The sequence below is a fragment of the Tiliqua scincoides genome, chromosome 3 (assembly GCF_035046505.1).
Source record: "Tiliqua scincoides isolate rTilSci1 chromosome 3, rTilSci1.hap2, whole genome shotgun sequence".
Taxonomy (NCBI): Eukaryota; Metazoa; Chordata; class Lepidosauria; order Squamata; family Scincidae; genus Tiliqua; species Tiliqua scincoides.
In genome coordinates this window covers 220,192,196-220,207,079 of record NC_089823.1, presented here as the reverse complement: position 1 = coordinate 220,207,079, position 14,884 = coordinate 220,192,196, and the positions used below count along the sequence as shown (strand labels likewise).

Here is a 14,884-nt window from a genome sequence, read left to right as displayed (position 1 = left end):
GTATTATTTATTTATTTAATTAAAATTATCAAATTGATATTATATTATTATTATTATTAATAATTTGACATTTGATTATTTAAAATTAATACATATTAACTTTATATTTAAAAAAATTAAAATTATATTTAAAACAATTTTATTTAAAATTTTGGTCATTAAGAAAACATTATGAAGTTTGTATGTCTTAGGAAGGAAGTTGCCCCTGAGCATGTGCAGAGTGCATTTCCTTCCTCCGTCACCAAGCGCCTCCTGCAGCCAGTGCCTCCCTCCTCCGCCTGTCCGAGGCCAAGGGGCGGCACCTCTGGACACCCAGAGGGACAGAAGGTTTCTGCTGAAAGGACCGGCTCCCCTTGAGGGGCCTGTGAGTCTTCTGCTGACGTCACTCGTCAACGTCCTCTGCGCAGTGATACCTTCCCACAGTCTGCCTGCTTCAGGCGCCTGCCCCGCACATGGCGGTGCGCGCTTGAGTGCCGGAAGTGCTGATCGGCAGCCAGTGCTCCTTATCACTATAACTTCAAGTTACTTCCGGAGGAGGAGGTCTCGCGATAGTTTCTATTCGTGGCACTGCGGCTGCGTCAGGGGAAGCACGAGGAGGGGGCTGCACGCGGTCCCGTCGGCCCCCAGGTGAGTGGGGGCCGTTGGCGAGAGCGCGGTGTGGGGGCGGGGCCCACCTCATCGCGCGACGGCCGCTTTGGCCCTCCCTCGCCCCGGGCTCGGTGGCCGCGCGTCGTCAGGGCGACCTCCCTCTAGGCGCTGGCAGACCCCGGTGTCCCCCCACCCCGGTGTCACTGCGGGAGTGCAGAGGGCAGTCCCCTCGCCCTAGTGGGGCGGCCCCAGCCGGGTGGGCCCTCATGGGTGGCCAGAGGGGGAGGAAAGGGGCTCTGGTGGAGGGTTGGCCTGTGGAACTCCTTGGCACAGGCCGTGGGCCACTGTGAAACACGGGAAGCTGGGCTAGGTGGGCCTTTGGCCCCTGTCTATGGAACTCCCTGCCACTGGATGAGATACAGGAAGCTGGCTTAGATGGGCCTTTGGCCTTAGTCTGTGGAATTCCTTGCCACTTGATGAGGTGCAGGAAGCTTGGCTAGGTGGGCCTTTAGTCTGTGGAACTCCTTGCGACAGGATGAGATACAGGAAGCTGGGCTGGGTGGGCCTTTGGCCTTAGTCTATGTAACTCCTTGCCATTGGATGACACCTTGCCTAGATGAGTAGATAGAGGTAGGTTAACACAGAAGGCCAGCTGCAAGGGAGGGCAGCAGGATGCACGTCTCCTGTTGTCTTGTGTGCTCCCTGGGGCATCTGTCTGGTGGGCCACTGTGAGATGCAGGAAGCTGAACTAGATGGGCCTTTGGCTTGTTTCTTTATACAGCACGGCTCTTCTCATGTTATGTTTCAGTTGGTAAAAATCTTTCTTTACCCAGCATGTAATTAATCTGTGGAATCCCTTGCCACAGGATGTGGTGATGGCGTCTGGCCTGGAAGCCTTTGAAAAGCGATTGGACAGATTTCTGAAGGAAAAGTCCATCATAGGTTGCAAGCCATGATGGGTATGTGCAACCTCCTGATTTTAGAGGTAGGCTGCCCCAGAATGCCAGATGCAAGGGAGGGACCAGAATGCAGGTCTCTTGTGGTCTTGTGTGCTCCTTGAGGCATCCGGTGGGCCACTGTGAGAGGAAGGTGGACTAGATGGGCCTATGGCCTGATCCAGCAGGGTTCTTGTTATATTCTACGTTGGATGGTTTTTACATAGATTTAAGTAGTGAAGTTTCTCTCCCGCCCTTTTTATTATTTGAAAAGTAAACATCCTACAAACAGGTATACAATTAAAAAAAATAAAGAAAATAGTTTATTGGCTTCAGCTTCCCTCAGCAGCTAGGTCTCTCAGGATGTTTAGGGAGTGGTTCCCAAACTGTGGGACTCTACCTGATTTTTGGTGGGTCACCAAAGGGTGATGAAAGATCAGATAACTAATTGCCTGAAGCTGTTCAAAATTCGGATGCTGTAACGGCTAATTGCCCTGCAAAGAGCTCAACTCCTGCAGTTTGCAAGATAGCTGCTAATTACCCTGGAAGGAGCTAAGTTCTTGCAGTTCCTGTAAATATAGGGAGATAAACGTTTGAGGTTCTTTTTCAGGTTATTATTAATAATAGATAAATATTTATTTCTATATCTCCTTTCTTAAAGTCTGATAAATCTAAGTAGATCCTGATACAGCGTTTAAAAAAGTGGGTCCCAGTGCTAAAAATGTCGGGAACCACTAAGTTTAGGGATGTTTCAAAGATTACCAAGTACCTAAGGGAAAGCACTTCTGTGTTGCAATTAATGAAGAATAGTCTTATATCAGGGTTCTTCAAGCTTTTTCATGCCATGGTCCCAATGAAGTATGAGAGTGGGGACCCACGGTTGGTTCCACCTCCTTCCCGGAACCCTATCTGCCCACTTCCCATCCTTTTACACCCTCCTAGCACTGTTTACTGAAATGGTATTGTTATTAGAAAGAGCAGAAAGTTACTGTGAAGCCTGGCACTAGTGAAAGCTATTTTAGCATAATTGCTAGGAATCAGAGCAGGATTAGAATACAGTTGCCTGGTACCTGAATGTGCCTTCCCCTTCACCTGGTGGTGCTCTAGTTCAGTAGTCTTAAAACTTTTTTCATTCCTGTAAGTTGACCCCACAACTGAGGCTTTGAAACCCCTTTGGGGTCCCAGCCCTGAGGTTGAAGAACACTGATGTAGGTCAATTTTTTTTGGCCAGTTACTGTTTTGTACCTGGCGTGATTCAAGGTATTATGTTTAAAACCCTGGCTTAGGACCAAGACTTTCTCCTGCCGTAAGAAACAATCTGTCCTTAAAGATATGATAGGGAGGCTCTTCTGTTCATTCTTTCTGAAATTTGAATGGTGCTGACATACAAGATCAGGGGTGTCCAAAGTTTTTGGCAGGAGGGCCACATCATCTCTCTGACACTGTGTCGGGGGACAGGGAAAAAAAGAATTAATTTACATTTAAAATTTGAACAAATTTACATAAGTTTACATAAATGAATATATTAAAGATGAACTTATATGAATGAATGAAGGTCATGCAATAGGTCAAGGCCTGTAAAAGGCGTTGCACAAAGCAAGGCTGGCCTTTCCTTTGCTGCTGCTACTGCATCACAGACATGAAACAACAAGCATTGGAGGGAGCCCTCATCCCACAGCTCACGCAAGAGGTCAAACAGTTGCTCTCACGCTGAGAGCAGTTGCATTGGGCCAATGTGGGCTCCAACAAATCTCTGGAGGGCCAGAGGCTCATTGAAGACTGGGGGCTCCCTGAGTGCCGCATTGAGAGGCCTCGAGGGCCGCAAGTGGCCTCAGGCCCAGGGTTTGGGCACCCATGCACAAGAGGACCATAGTGGCCCCCAAAATGCGAAATTTTCTGCCTTTAGCGTATTTCTGTTTCTCTCCTTGCTTGTATTCTACCAGAGTCTGAAGACTTGGCTCTTTATACAAGTTTTGGGGCACAATCCTAATCAGATCTACTCAGAAGTAAGTTCTATTTTGTTCAATGGGGCTTACTCTCAGGAAAGTGTGCTTAGGATTGCAGCCTTAGTTGCTGTTATTTGATTCCTTTACTTTGTACTGATTGTGTTTTTAGTTATTTTGTAAGTCACCTTGAGCCCCCTTTCAAAAGGGAGAAAAGTGAGGTGTGAACGTTTCTCAGCCATTGGGTGCACATGATGATCTTGGGTCACTCACCCACTAGACATTTTGTGTATAATTGAGCTCCTGACTACATTGATCCATGCTGATCCATTCACTCTGAATTTGTTGTACCTGATCTATGATCTTCCTTCACTAGGTCCTTTGTGTGTATTTCTGAGAAACTACAAGATGGAATACATGAAGGAGCCTGCAACCTTCAGCCAGGGGAATATGTGAGTGACACATTGTCTTTGAGCCAAACCAAACAACCAAACATGCATACAAACCAACCTACACATGAATATGTCGCTACTAATGTTTGTGGAATTTGCTTGATTGAAAGCAACTATATGTGAGGTGTTTTCATGTCTCCCTGAACATGAAAAGCCAAGAGATCAAAGAGAGATCTAAGCTAACTATATACATACAGAGTCTCACATGGAACTACTTTCAAACAATTGTTTCTTCCCTTGTATTGTTTTTAGTGCAATTTCATGAGGGCTGCATAAGCATGTCTCCCTGCATGTTTGGGTTGGCTTTGAGATCTAAATACTCTCTGGTTATTTATAGTCCTACATGTGATATTGCAGTGTGAGAATATCAAACCATTAGTAATTCATTTTGGAAGAAAGGGTCTCGTGGCATCTTAAAAGGGCTAACAAGTTTATTGTAGCATAAGCTTCCATAGACCAGAGCACTAAATGCTTCTAACTACAAGTTTGTCACTTGTGACAATTCGTGTTACATGTTCTCAGGTTTCTTTGCTGAGTTTGCTGCAACAGACTTATCTCAAATATTGACAGTTACTGTCAAATATTGACAGTTGCTACATGCAACCTTGTCTAATCCAAAGGAGGGATGTTTCCAGTGTCTTGGAATCAAGAATAATTCAGCAGGAACAAAGGAAAGCTCTGGAACACAGTAAATTAATCATGTATATAATATGTAAATATAATCATGTATATTAATCATGTGTGAATTAATCATGGTATATATAAAGAAATACACAACCTCTTTATTGAAAAGAGAGAGTTTTTGTCTGTCTCAGAATCCAAAGTCCTTGCAGTTGAATTTTGAAATGTTAGAATGACTTCAGTGTGACTAGCACTGTATATGCTCAACTCAAAACCTTTGTTCTTGAAAACGACTCTGATAGTTGGTCATTGTGGTGATCTTGCAAGGTAAGCAATTGAACTTGATATTGAGGATCATTAATTGTGGTAGCTCAGCATGGATTTGAACTCTGGCTTTTTGTGATTAAATCCCAACACCTTAACCAGAAAACTATGATGACTCTTAAATTGGTGTTAGCATTACAGTATGTACTTTTTTATTAACAAAAATAGTAGAGTGTGTGTTTAGTTTTGTTCTGTGACTGAAAGCAGCCATTGTTCTAATACCATATTTTTAATTAACAAAACAAAATTTTAATTTTTCATGATATATTTTCTTTTTCTCGTAGCCTGTGCTGTCAGTGTGGCATTGCAATTCCACCGAATGCTGCCAACATGTGTGTAGCATGTTTACGGACTCAGGTGGATATCACTGAAGGAATCCCTAAGCAAGTCATGATTCACTTCTGTAAGCAATGTGAAAGGTACGGGATACTCCTCGGCGGGAGGGGGGTCGGGGGCTTCTTGTAGTGGGGGATTCGATTATTAGAAACATAGAGAGGGGGGTTTGCGACGGATGTGAGGACCGCATGGTGACTTGCCTGCCTGGTGCGAAGGTTGCGGACATCACTTCTCGTCTAGACAGGCTAGTAGACAGTGCTGGGGGAGAGGTAGCGGCTGTGGTGCATGTCGGCACCAACGACGTGGGCAAGTGTAGCTGGGAGGTCCTGGAGGCCAAATTTAGGCTTTTAGGCAGGAAGCTGAAAGCCAGGACCTCAAAGGTAGCGTTCTCTGAAGTGCTACCTGTTCCACGCGCAGGGCCAGCTAGGCAGGCGGAGATCAGGGGTCTCAATGCGTGGATGAGACGGTGGTGTAGGGAGGAGGGGTTTAGATTCGTTAGGCACTGGGGAACTTTTTGGGACAAGCGGGGCCTGTACAAGAGGGACGAGCTCCATTTGAACCAGAATGGAACCAGACTGCTGGCGCATAACATTAAAAAGGTGGCAGAGCAGCTTTTAAACTGATCCCTGGGGGAAGGCCGACAGGAGCCGAGGGGCATCCGGTTCGGGACTCCTCATCCCTATGGGATGAGGATGGGGAGGTTAGAGAACAACAAGACAAAGGCAGGGTAGGAGAAGAAATTGGGAAAGGTAGGGAGATGGGATGTGATAGACGGTTTGGCAAAATGAGAGGATGCGGGGACAAAGGAGCGAATAAGCAGCCCATCCTGGGGCATTCCGTGTATAAATGCTTTTATGCGAATGCCCGAAGTCTACGAGCAAAGGTGGGAGAACTGGAATGTCTGGTGACAAGGGAAAATATTGACATAGTGGGCATAACGGAAACCTGGTGGAATGCGGAGAATCAGTGGGATACCGCAATCCCGGGCTATAAACTCTACAGGAGGGACAGGCAGGGGCGTGTTGGAGGTGGGGTGGCCCTTTATGTTAAGGAAGGGATAGAATCCAGCAAAGTAGAGATTGAAGGTGGGTCCGACTCCACCGTAGAATCTCTGTGGGTTAAATTACCAGGCTTGTGCAGCGATGTAATACTGGGGGTGTGCTATCGTCCTCCAGACCAGAAATCTGATGGGGACCATGAAATGAGGAAACAGATCAGGGAGGTGACAAGGAAGGACAGGGTTGTAATCATGGGGGACTTCAATTATCCTCATATTGACTGGGTCAATTTGTGTTCTGGTCACGATAAGGAAACCGGATTTCTTGACGTGCTAAATGACTGTGGTTTAGATCAGCTAGTCACGGAGCCCACCAGAGGACAGGTGACTCTGGATTTAATTTTGTGCGGTACGCAGGACCTGGTTAGAGATGTAAACGTTACTGAGCCATTGGGGAACAGTGATCATGCTGCGATCCGTTTTGACGTGCACGTTGGGGGAAGAATACCAGGCAAATCTCTAACAAAAACCCTTGACTTCCGACGGGCGGACTTCCCTCAAATGAGGAGGCTGGTTAGAAGGAGGTTGAAAGGGAGGATAAAAAGAGTCCAGTCTCTCCAGAGTGCATGGAGGCTGCTTAAAACAACAGTAATAGAGGCCCAGCAGAGGTGTATACCGCAAAGAAAGAAGGGTTCCACTAAATCCAGGAGAGTGCCCGCATGGCTAACCAGCCAAGTTAGAGAGGCTGTGAAGGGCAAGGAAGCTTCCTTCCGTAAATGGAAGTCTTGCCCTAATGAAGAGAATAAAAAGGAACATAAACTGTGGCAAAAGAAATGTAAGAAGGTGATATGGGAGGCCAAGCGAGACTATGAGGAACGCATGGCCAGCAACATTAAGGGGAATAATAAAAGCTTCTTCAAATATGTTAGAAGCAGGAAACCCGCCAGAGAAGCGGTTGGCCCTCTGGATGGTGAGGGAGGGAAAGGGGAGATAAAAGGAGACTTAGAGATGGCAGAGAAATTAAATGAGTTCTTTGCATCTGTCTTCACGGCAGAAGACCTCGGGCAGATACCGCTGCCCGAACGGCCCCTCCTAACCGAGGAGTTAAGTCAGATAGAGGTTAAAAGAGAAGATGTTTCAGACCTCATTGATAAATTAAAGATCAATAAGTCACCGGGCCCTGATGGCATCCACCCAAGGGTTATTAAGGAATTGAAGAATGAAGTTGCAGATCTCTTGACTAAGGTATGCAACTTGTCCCTCAAAACGGCCACGGTACCAGAAGATTGGAGGATAGCAAATGTCACGCTTATTTTTAAAAAGGGAAAGAGGGGGGACCCGGGAAACTATAGGCCGGTCAGCCTAACATCCATACCGGGTAAGATGGTGGAATGCCTCATCAAAGATAGGATCTCAAAACACATAGACGAACAGGCCTTGCTGAGGGAGAGTCAGCATGGCTTCTGTAAGGGTAAGTCTTGCCTCACAAACCTTATAGAATTCTTTGAAAAGGTCAACAGGCATGTGGATGCGGGAGAACCCGTGGACATTATATATCTGGACTTTCAGAAGGCGTTTGACACGGTCCCTCACCAAAGGCTACTGAAAAAACTCCACAGTCAGGGAATTAGAGGACAGGTCCTCTCGTGGATTGAGAACTGGTTGGAGGCCAGGAAGCAGAGAGTGGGTGTCAATGGGCAATTTTCACAATGGAGAGAGGTGAAAAGCGGTGTGCCCCAAGGATCTGTCCTGGGACCGGTGCTTTTCAACCTCTTCATAAATGACCTGGAGACAGGGTTGAGCAGTGAAGTGGCTAAGTTTGCAGACGACACCAAACTTTTCCGAGTGGTAAAGACCAGAAGTGATTGTGAGGCGCTCCAGAAGGATCTCTCCAGACTGGCAGAATGGGCAGCAAAATGGCAGATGCGCTTCAATGTCAGTAAGTGTAAAGTCATGCACATTGGGGCAAAAAATCAAAACTTTAGATATAGGCTGATGGGTTCTGAGCTGTCTGTGACAGATCAGGAGAGAGATCTTGGGGTGGTGGTGGACAGGTCGATGAAAGTGTCGACCCAATGTGCGGCGGCAGTGAAGAAGGCCAATTCTATGCTTGGGATCATTAGGAAGGGTATTGAGAGCAAAACGGTTAGTATTATAATGCCGTTGTACAAATCGATGGTAAGGCCACACCTGGAGTATTGTGTCCAGTTCTGGTCGCCGCATCTCAAAAAAGACATAGTGGAAATGGAAAAGGTGCAAAAGAGAGCGACTAAGATGATTACGGGGCTGGGGCACCTTCCTTATGAGGAAAGGCTACGGCGTTTGGGCCTCTTCAGCCTAGAAAAGAGACGCTTGAGGGGGGACATGATTGAGACATACAAAATTATGCAGGGGATGGACAGAGTGGATAGGGAGATGCTCTTTACACTCTCACATAATACCAGAACCAGGGGACATCCACTAAAATTGAGTGTTGGGCGGGTTAGGACAGACAAAAGAAAATATTTCTTTACTCAGCGCGTGGTCGGTCTGTGGAACTCCTTGCCACAGGATGTGGTGCTGGCGTCTAGCCTAGACGCCTTTAAAAGGGGATTGGACGAATTTCTGGAGGAAAAATCCATTATGGGGTACAAGCCATGATGTGTATGCGCAACCTCCTGATTTTAGGAATGGGTTAAGTCAGAATGCCAGATGTAGGGGAGAGCACCAGGATGAGGTCTCTTGTTATCTGGTGTGCTCCCTGGGGCATTTGGTGGGCCGCTGTGAGATACAGGAAGCTGGACTAGATGGGCCTATGGCCTGATCCAGTGGGGCTGTTCTTATGTTCTTATGTTCTTATGTACTATGTATTTCCTAGATGTTGGGGTCCTGACTTAATAGTTATTGCTTAACTGTTTATATAAACATCAGCACTTAAAAAAAATCTTATCTCTCACTTTTGTTAAATTCCAGAAAGACACTTTTTGCTTACTCACAAGATAGTTGAGTTTCTGTTCATTTCAGTTGCACACTGCAGTGTCTTTTTCACAGATGGCAGAGCTTTTGGGGAGATAACTTAATCCATTTCTGCTCAGCCCACAGGTATACACATTTGGTCCCTGTTGTTTATATGCAATGCTGGGCAGAAATAACTTAAATAGCCTCTTTCTTGGTCACTTTCCTCATGGGGTACTTAGCTGGGGCAGGAAGAGCATTGGACCACTAAACTGGTCCTGGGCTGGGGCACCAGGTAAAGCCATTACTGGGTAAGGTAAAGTAAAGCCATTACTAGGCTGGGGCACCTTCCTTATGAGGAAAGGCCACGGCGTTTGGGCCTCTTCAGCCTAGAAAAGAGACGCCTGAGGGGGGACATGATTGAGACATACAAAATTATGCATGGGAAGGATAAAGTGGATAGAGAGATGCTCTTTACACTCTCACATAACACCAGAACCAGGGGACATCCACTAAAATTGAGTGTTGGGACGGTTAGGACAGACAAAAGAAAATATTTATTTACTCAGTGTGTGTGGAACTCCTTGCCGCAGGATGTGGTGACAGCATCTAGCCTGAATGCCTTTAAAAGGGGATTGGACAAGTTTCTGGAGGAAAAATCCATTATGGGTTACAAGCCATGATGTGTATGTGCAACTTCCTGATTTTAGAAACGGACTATGTCAGAATGTCAGTGCAAGGGAGGGCACCAGGATGCAGGTCTCTTGTTATCTGGTGTGCTCCCTGGGGCATTTGGTGGGCCTCTGTGATATACAGGAAGCTGGACTAGATGGGCCTATGGCCTGATCCAGTGGGGCTGTTCTTATGTTCTTAAACATTTGTCTCTTTCTGGCATAAGACACGTAATAAGACACAAACGTAATTAAACGTAAACATTATGTTGTACCAATCTAACTTGTGAACATATCTACAGAAACTTGTGTGCGGATTAACTCTGCATAGTATTCTTTGAGAATCAGTTTGTTTTATTCAAGGTATTTCCTGTGTATTTGTATGTTATAGTGAAGATGATTGCAGTCACCTGTTGGTAGGCTGTCACTTACCTGTATTGAATTCTCTAGCCTCAATTAAATGTTGATGGAGTTCTCTAAAGGTGGACATAGCAGTTGATTATGGATCAGCAATGAAAGTGCAATAAATAAATTATACACAACCTTTAATGTTCTTATTGCTTAAGAGTCTAAATTTAACATGTTTCACCACTTATGTCTGTTGTACACATAGATCATTTGAACAAGATGTAATATATGTATGCACCAGGTTATGAACATTCACCTGTATTTATTGTATATATGTTGTGAATATTTATGACCAGAAAACAGTGAATAAAACTCTTTTGTGGCATTTAATGGGAGAAATGGATTAACTTTCAATTAAAACAAACTTATTTTAATAATTCAGTTTTCACGCATTATTTATTCTAGGTATCTTCAGCCACCAGGATGTTGGGTACAGTGTGCCTTAGAATCAAGAGAACTTCTGGCTTTATGCCTTAAAAAAATCAAAGCTTCCCTTAGTAAGGTTAGTCTTATTGTTGGTTTTTAAAGTGAAGCTTAACACATTTTAGTAAACTGTTCCAGCTATGAAAGCTGTGGCTCTTGCTGAACATGGACTTTTCATTTGTGACTTCTCAGCAGATAGTAATTGATTGATTTCATTGATTCTGCAAACTGATGCATTTTAGCTGAAATGCTCCAGTTCTGTGTTGTGGCACTTTTTCATTCAGTGATATTTCCCTAACACTATATATAGAAGATCACATTTTTATAAAAACCCAAATACTGTGATTGTTTTGGAAAGATGTATAATAATCAGGCAAGCTATTTTTTTCCCTAACAGGTTCGGCTGATTGAAGCAAGTTTTGTATGGACCGAACCACACTCTAAAAGACTGAAAGTAAAACTGACTGTGCAAAAAGAAGTGAGTAAAACTTTTTAACTTTTATTAAACAGTATTATTTGTTGAGGAATGGGGAAATGTGTTATGATAAGAATATGGCTTGTTTCCTACAGGAGCTTAGCATATGCTTTGGCTTACCTTGATTAGTTATCAGGAGCAATGAAGCCACATGCTTTCTGTCAATGAAATAGATATAGATGTTAAACATTTTTATTTTTTCACAGATTCCATTTTTTCCCAAGGAAAAAGTGCAGAATGCGGTGTAATGTGTTTTTACTCTTAAAAATTTACACATTTTTATAAATTACTTTTATAAATTATAATAGCTTTAAAAGTATACTAGGTAGGTGTTATATGTGGTTTAGTGTCAGCAGATGCAGCCACACTCATTACACAGTCAGTTAGGTATTAGAAAATTGTTTCCTTTTTTTAACAAATTTCTGGAGGTTTGTTTTTTATAAAAATAAGAAGTGCAGAAAGTGTGTTATGTGTTTTCATTTCGTTATCACTGAAAAATCACACCACTAGACATAGGGCACTGTGAATTATCCTGCAGTTCTTGCACTTCCTTGTGAGCAAGTCCTACTAAAATCAATGGAATATATCCAAATAAATGTGCATAGGATCAGATTGCATCTTTATCTGTAGAGGTTAATTTATTTATGGGGTCTCATTTTAGAACTAGTGGCATGACATTATCTTTGGGCTCCTTTCATCAATTCTACTTTATAGCAAAGTTGTAAGGTCAAACAAGGCAAAAAATTTTACTTTGTAAATTGGTAGTAATCAGATAGGAAAGTTATGAAATACTGACCCAAGGCTTGGCTACTAACCAAATCTCTGTATATGCCAGTTAATCTATGTAGTATGGAAATCTTTTCTGGAAGAGATGACAAACAATGAGACGTTGCTTCTTCCCTAGGTGATGAATGGTGCAATTCTTCAGCAAGTCTTTGTGGTAGAGTATGTTGTTCATTCTCAGATGTGTGATGACTGCCATCGAGTAGAAGCTAAAGATTTCTGGAAAGCAGTGGTTCAAGTCAGACAAAAGGTATGAATGAGAGAGATATTTCACTAAAGAGAGAACAAACAACATCATCACTCTTCTATCACATAAAGATTTACTGTTTACCATTAAAAGGCAGCTGTGTTAAGTAGGGATGGACTATCCCTATCTGGATTGATGCTGCCTTAGAATTTGGCTTAAGAGCCATGAATGCTGCCAATATTAGAGTATTAATAAAGCACAAGAGTTTGTGTTGAAAGTAGATGTAATTTGAACTGCGCAGTAATTGTTTATGCATTTGTTTGCAACCTTATATACAGTTTCCTGAGAATGTGTCATTTAATTTATAAGACATGCTCCCAGGTAAACATGTATAGGCTTGTGCTATAAAATCTCATGTGGTTAATTTATTTTCAAGGTTTTGCACAGCATTCATGTAAGTTGCAAGCTGCTTAAACCATGCCATCCCAACCCACTCAAGTCAGTCAAATGCTACAAATCTAAGTACCATAGATACTCACCTATAGTACGTAAAATTTTTGCGAAGTAATCAAGTTCCAATTATCACTTCGCCTTATCTCCGGGTCTATCAGAGGGCAGAGCCTTTCAACTCTGAAAAGTTTCTGGCTCAGGCAGGCACCTCTTGCCCAGCAGAAGCAATACAGAGATTGTTTCTATAGTAACTTTCCTGGGAAATTCCAACCAAAGTTAACCTTTTATTCTCCTCTTTTGAAAATGCTGCTGCAGCCTGCTTCCTTTTTGGAAATGCATGCATTTGGCAGAAGTCTTTTTTTTTTTCTTTCAACACCAGGATGGGATCCTCCTTTCCATTAGAAGTAAAGTCCCAGGCTACAATTCAGTGCACCATTATTTAAGAATAACTCCCATGGAAAGCAGTAGGTCTACTTTTGAGTAAAAAGGATTGCAAATATACCGTAGATAGTCACCTATAAGTCGATCTCACAGATAAGATGAGGGCAGGTTTTGAGGCAAGAATCATAGAATTTTCTATGACCCTCGGATAAGTCAGGGCCATAAACTTGGGGTGTGTGTGTGTCTAATTATAGTTCTGTTTGATTTTACCCTAGGCTAGATCCTGAAAAATAACCTACCAGTAATTGTTACCTAAGAACTGACAGTCTCTAATTTATTAAAAATATAGTAAAAGATCATAAGATTCATTTTTATTCATAAACTTTTAAATTCTGGTCTTCACCATCTTTTTGTAAACACTATCAAAGAGTAACTGCACTCTAAACAACATACTAATAGAACAGTGGTTCCCAACCTGGGGTTCATGTACCTCCAGGGGCACCCAACAGGACCTTTAGGGGTACTTGAAAGAGCATGGAATAATGGCAGTGCTCCAGAATGCCTTGCAGGGCCAGCAAGGGAGGTAGCTAGTTGACTGTGAAAGCCCCACCAATAGCTAATTTTTAGTGATCAGTTCATTTATGAACCAGTGATTGAAGACTGCATAGGAAAAAAAACTAAAACGTAAAAAAGTGATCTATCACTCAGAATTTCTCAGGACACTTCTGATGCAAAACAGTGCAAAGGCAGAGTCTTCTGCTCTTAAGCCAGAAGCTCTACATATAACATACAACTTAGAACACAACTGGGAGTGTGCAGTTCAGTTCACAACAGAGATAAGCAACAGCAAATGGCTGTGACCGAGTGCAACTGCACATAGCTGAAACCCTATTTACTCAGAAGCAGACCCATTGCTTTTCTTGGGTGTTATTCCTAAGTATTGGTGCTCTGAACTGTAGTTTGTGAGACATTTGATGGGAGTGTTTCCACTTTCAGGGAAGGTGCATCCTGCCCACCCTCACCTGGTCTGAGGGCTGTTTCCTCCTCTTGATTTACAGCAGGATCAAGACTGTCGGGGTTTCCTGTTCAGTTTCCCTGATTGCATGGCTTGTAAATAGGGGGCAGAGAAAGAGGGACAGTGGGGAAGGGAGAAGAGAAGGGTGAGAAAACAGTACAACAGAGTGAAGGCTCATGGAGGGAAGAGAGGGGCTGGAGCTGAAGGGCAGAGAGAAGCAGGCAGTGCAGGAGTGTGGGCATGAGGGAGGGAGGCTGCATGAAGAAGCAGCCCTTCCATTTCTCGCCCCATCTTCAAGCTACAATCTTTTCCTGGGAGTAAGCCCCATTGACAATGGAATTTACTTCTGAGTAGCCATGCACAGGCTTGGGCTCAAAGGCTGCCATCCTATGCGCACTTTCCTGGGAATAAACCCCACTGACAACAGACAACACGCTCCAGGTTCCTGCTCCCCTTTCCTGTCCTTGCAAAGATGAGCAGGGGTGGAGGAGGAGGAAGTCAGAGCCAAGGAGACCAGGCTCGGGGAGCCTGAGCGGGCGGGACTGCAATGCCCAGGAGCAGCAACAAGGCAGGGAGGCAGGCAAGCGGAGCAGCTCTGTGAGGCTCCCCGCTCAGGTGGGAAGGAGGGAGCAGCAGGTAAGCGGAGCAGCTCCCTCAGGCTCCCTGCTCCAGGTGGGAAGGAGGGAGCAGCAGGCGAGCTGAGCAGCTCTATCAGTCTCCCTGCTCCAGGTGGGAAGGAGGAAGCAATACAATACAATACAGGTATTTATATACCGCCTTTCTTGGTCTTTATTCAAGACTTTATTCAAGGCGGTTTACATAGGCAGGCTAATTTAAATCCCCATAGGGATTTTTACAATTGAAAGAAGGCTCTATCTTTCAAGAGCCACAACAATTCAGATGTTTCATTCTGATCTGGCCTCCATCCTCCCACGCTCAGAGCAGATGGAAATAGCTCAGC

General features: G+C 44.0%; 1 protein-coding gene across 4 annotated transcripts in view; it reads left to right on the top strand.

Annotated features, from left to right (window-relative positions):
- The first annotated feature begins 555 nt into the window (after nt 1–555).
- Nucleotides 556–14,884, top strand: part of NMD3 (NMD3 ribosome export adaptor) — a 34,311-nt gene continuing 19,982 nt past the window's right edge. The window contains exons 1-7 of one of the 4 annotated variants that reach the window (XM_066620489.1): nt 568–627; nt 1,455–1,547; nt 3,843–3,918; nt 5,148–5,282; nt 10,615–10,711; nt 11,030–11,110; nt 12,012–12,140. In XM_066620489.1, coding sequence (XP_066476586.1) covers nt 1,541–1,547; nt 3,843–3,918; nt 5,148–5,282; nt 10,615–10,711; nt 11,030–11,110; nt 12,012–12,140 — 525 coding nt within the window. In that variant the 5' untranslated portion in view covers nt 568–627; nt 1,455–1,540. Of the gene's footprint in view, nt 628–1,452; nt 1,574–3,842; nt 3,919–5,147; nt 5,283–10,614; nt 10,712–11,029; nt 11,111–12,011; nt 12,141–14,884 lie in introns of those variants that run through there. The other 3 variants (XM_066620491.1, XM_066620492.1, XM_066620490.1) reach the window with 3 other exon arrangements.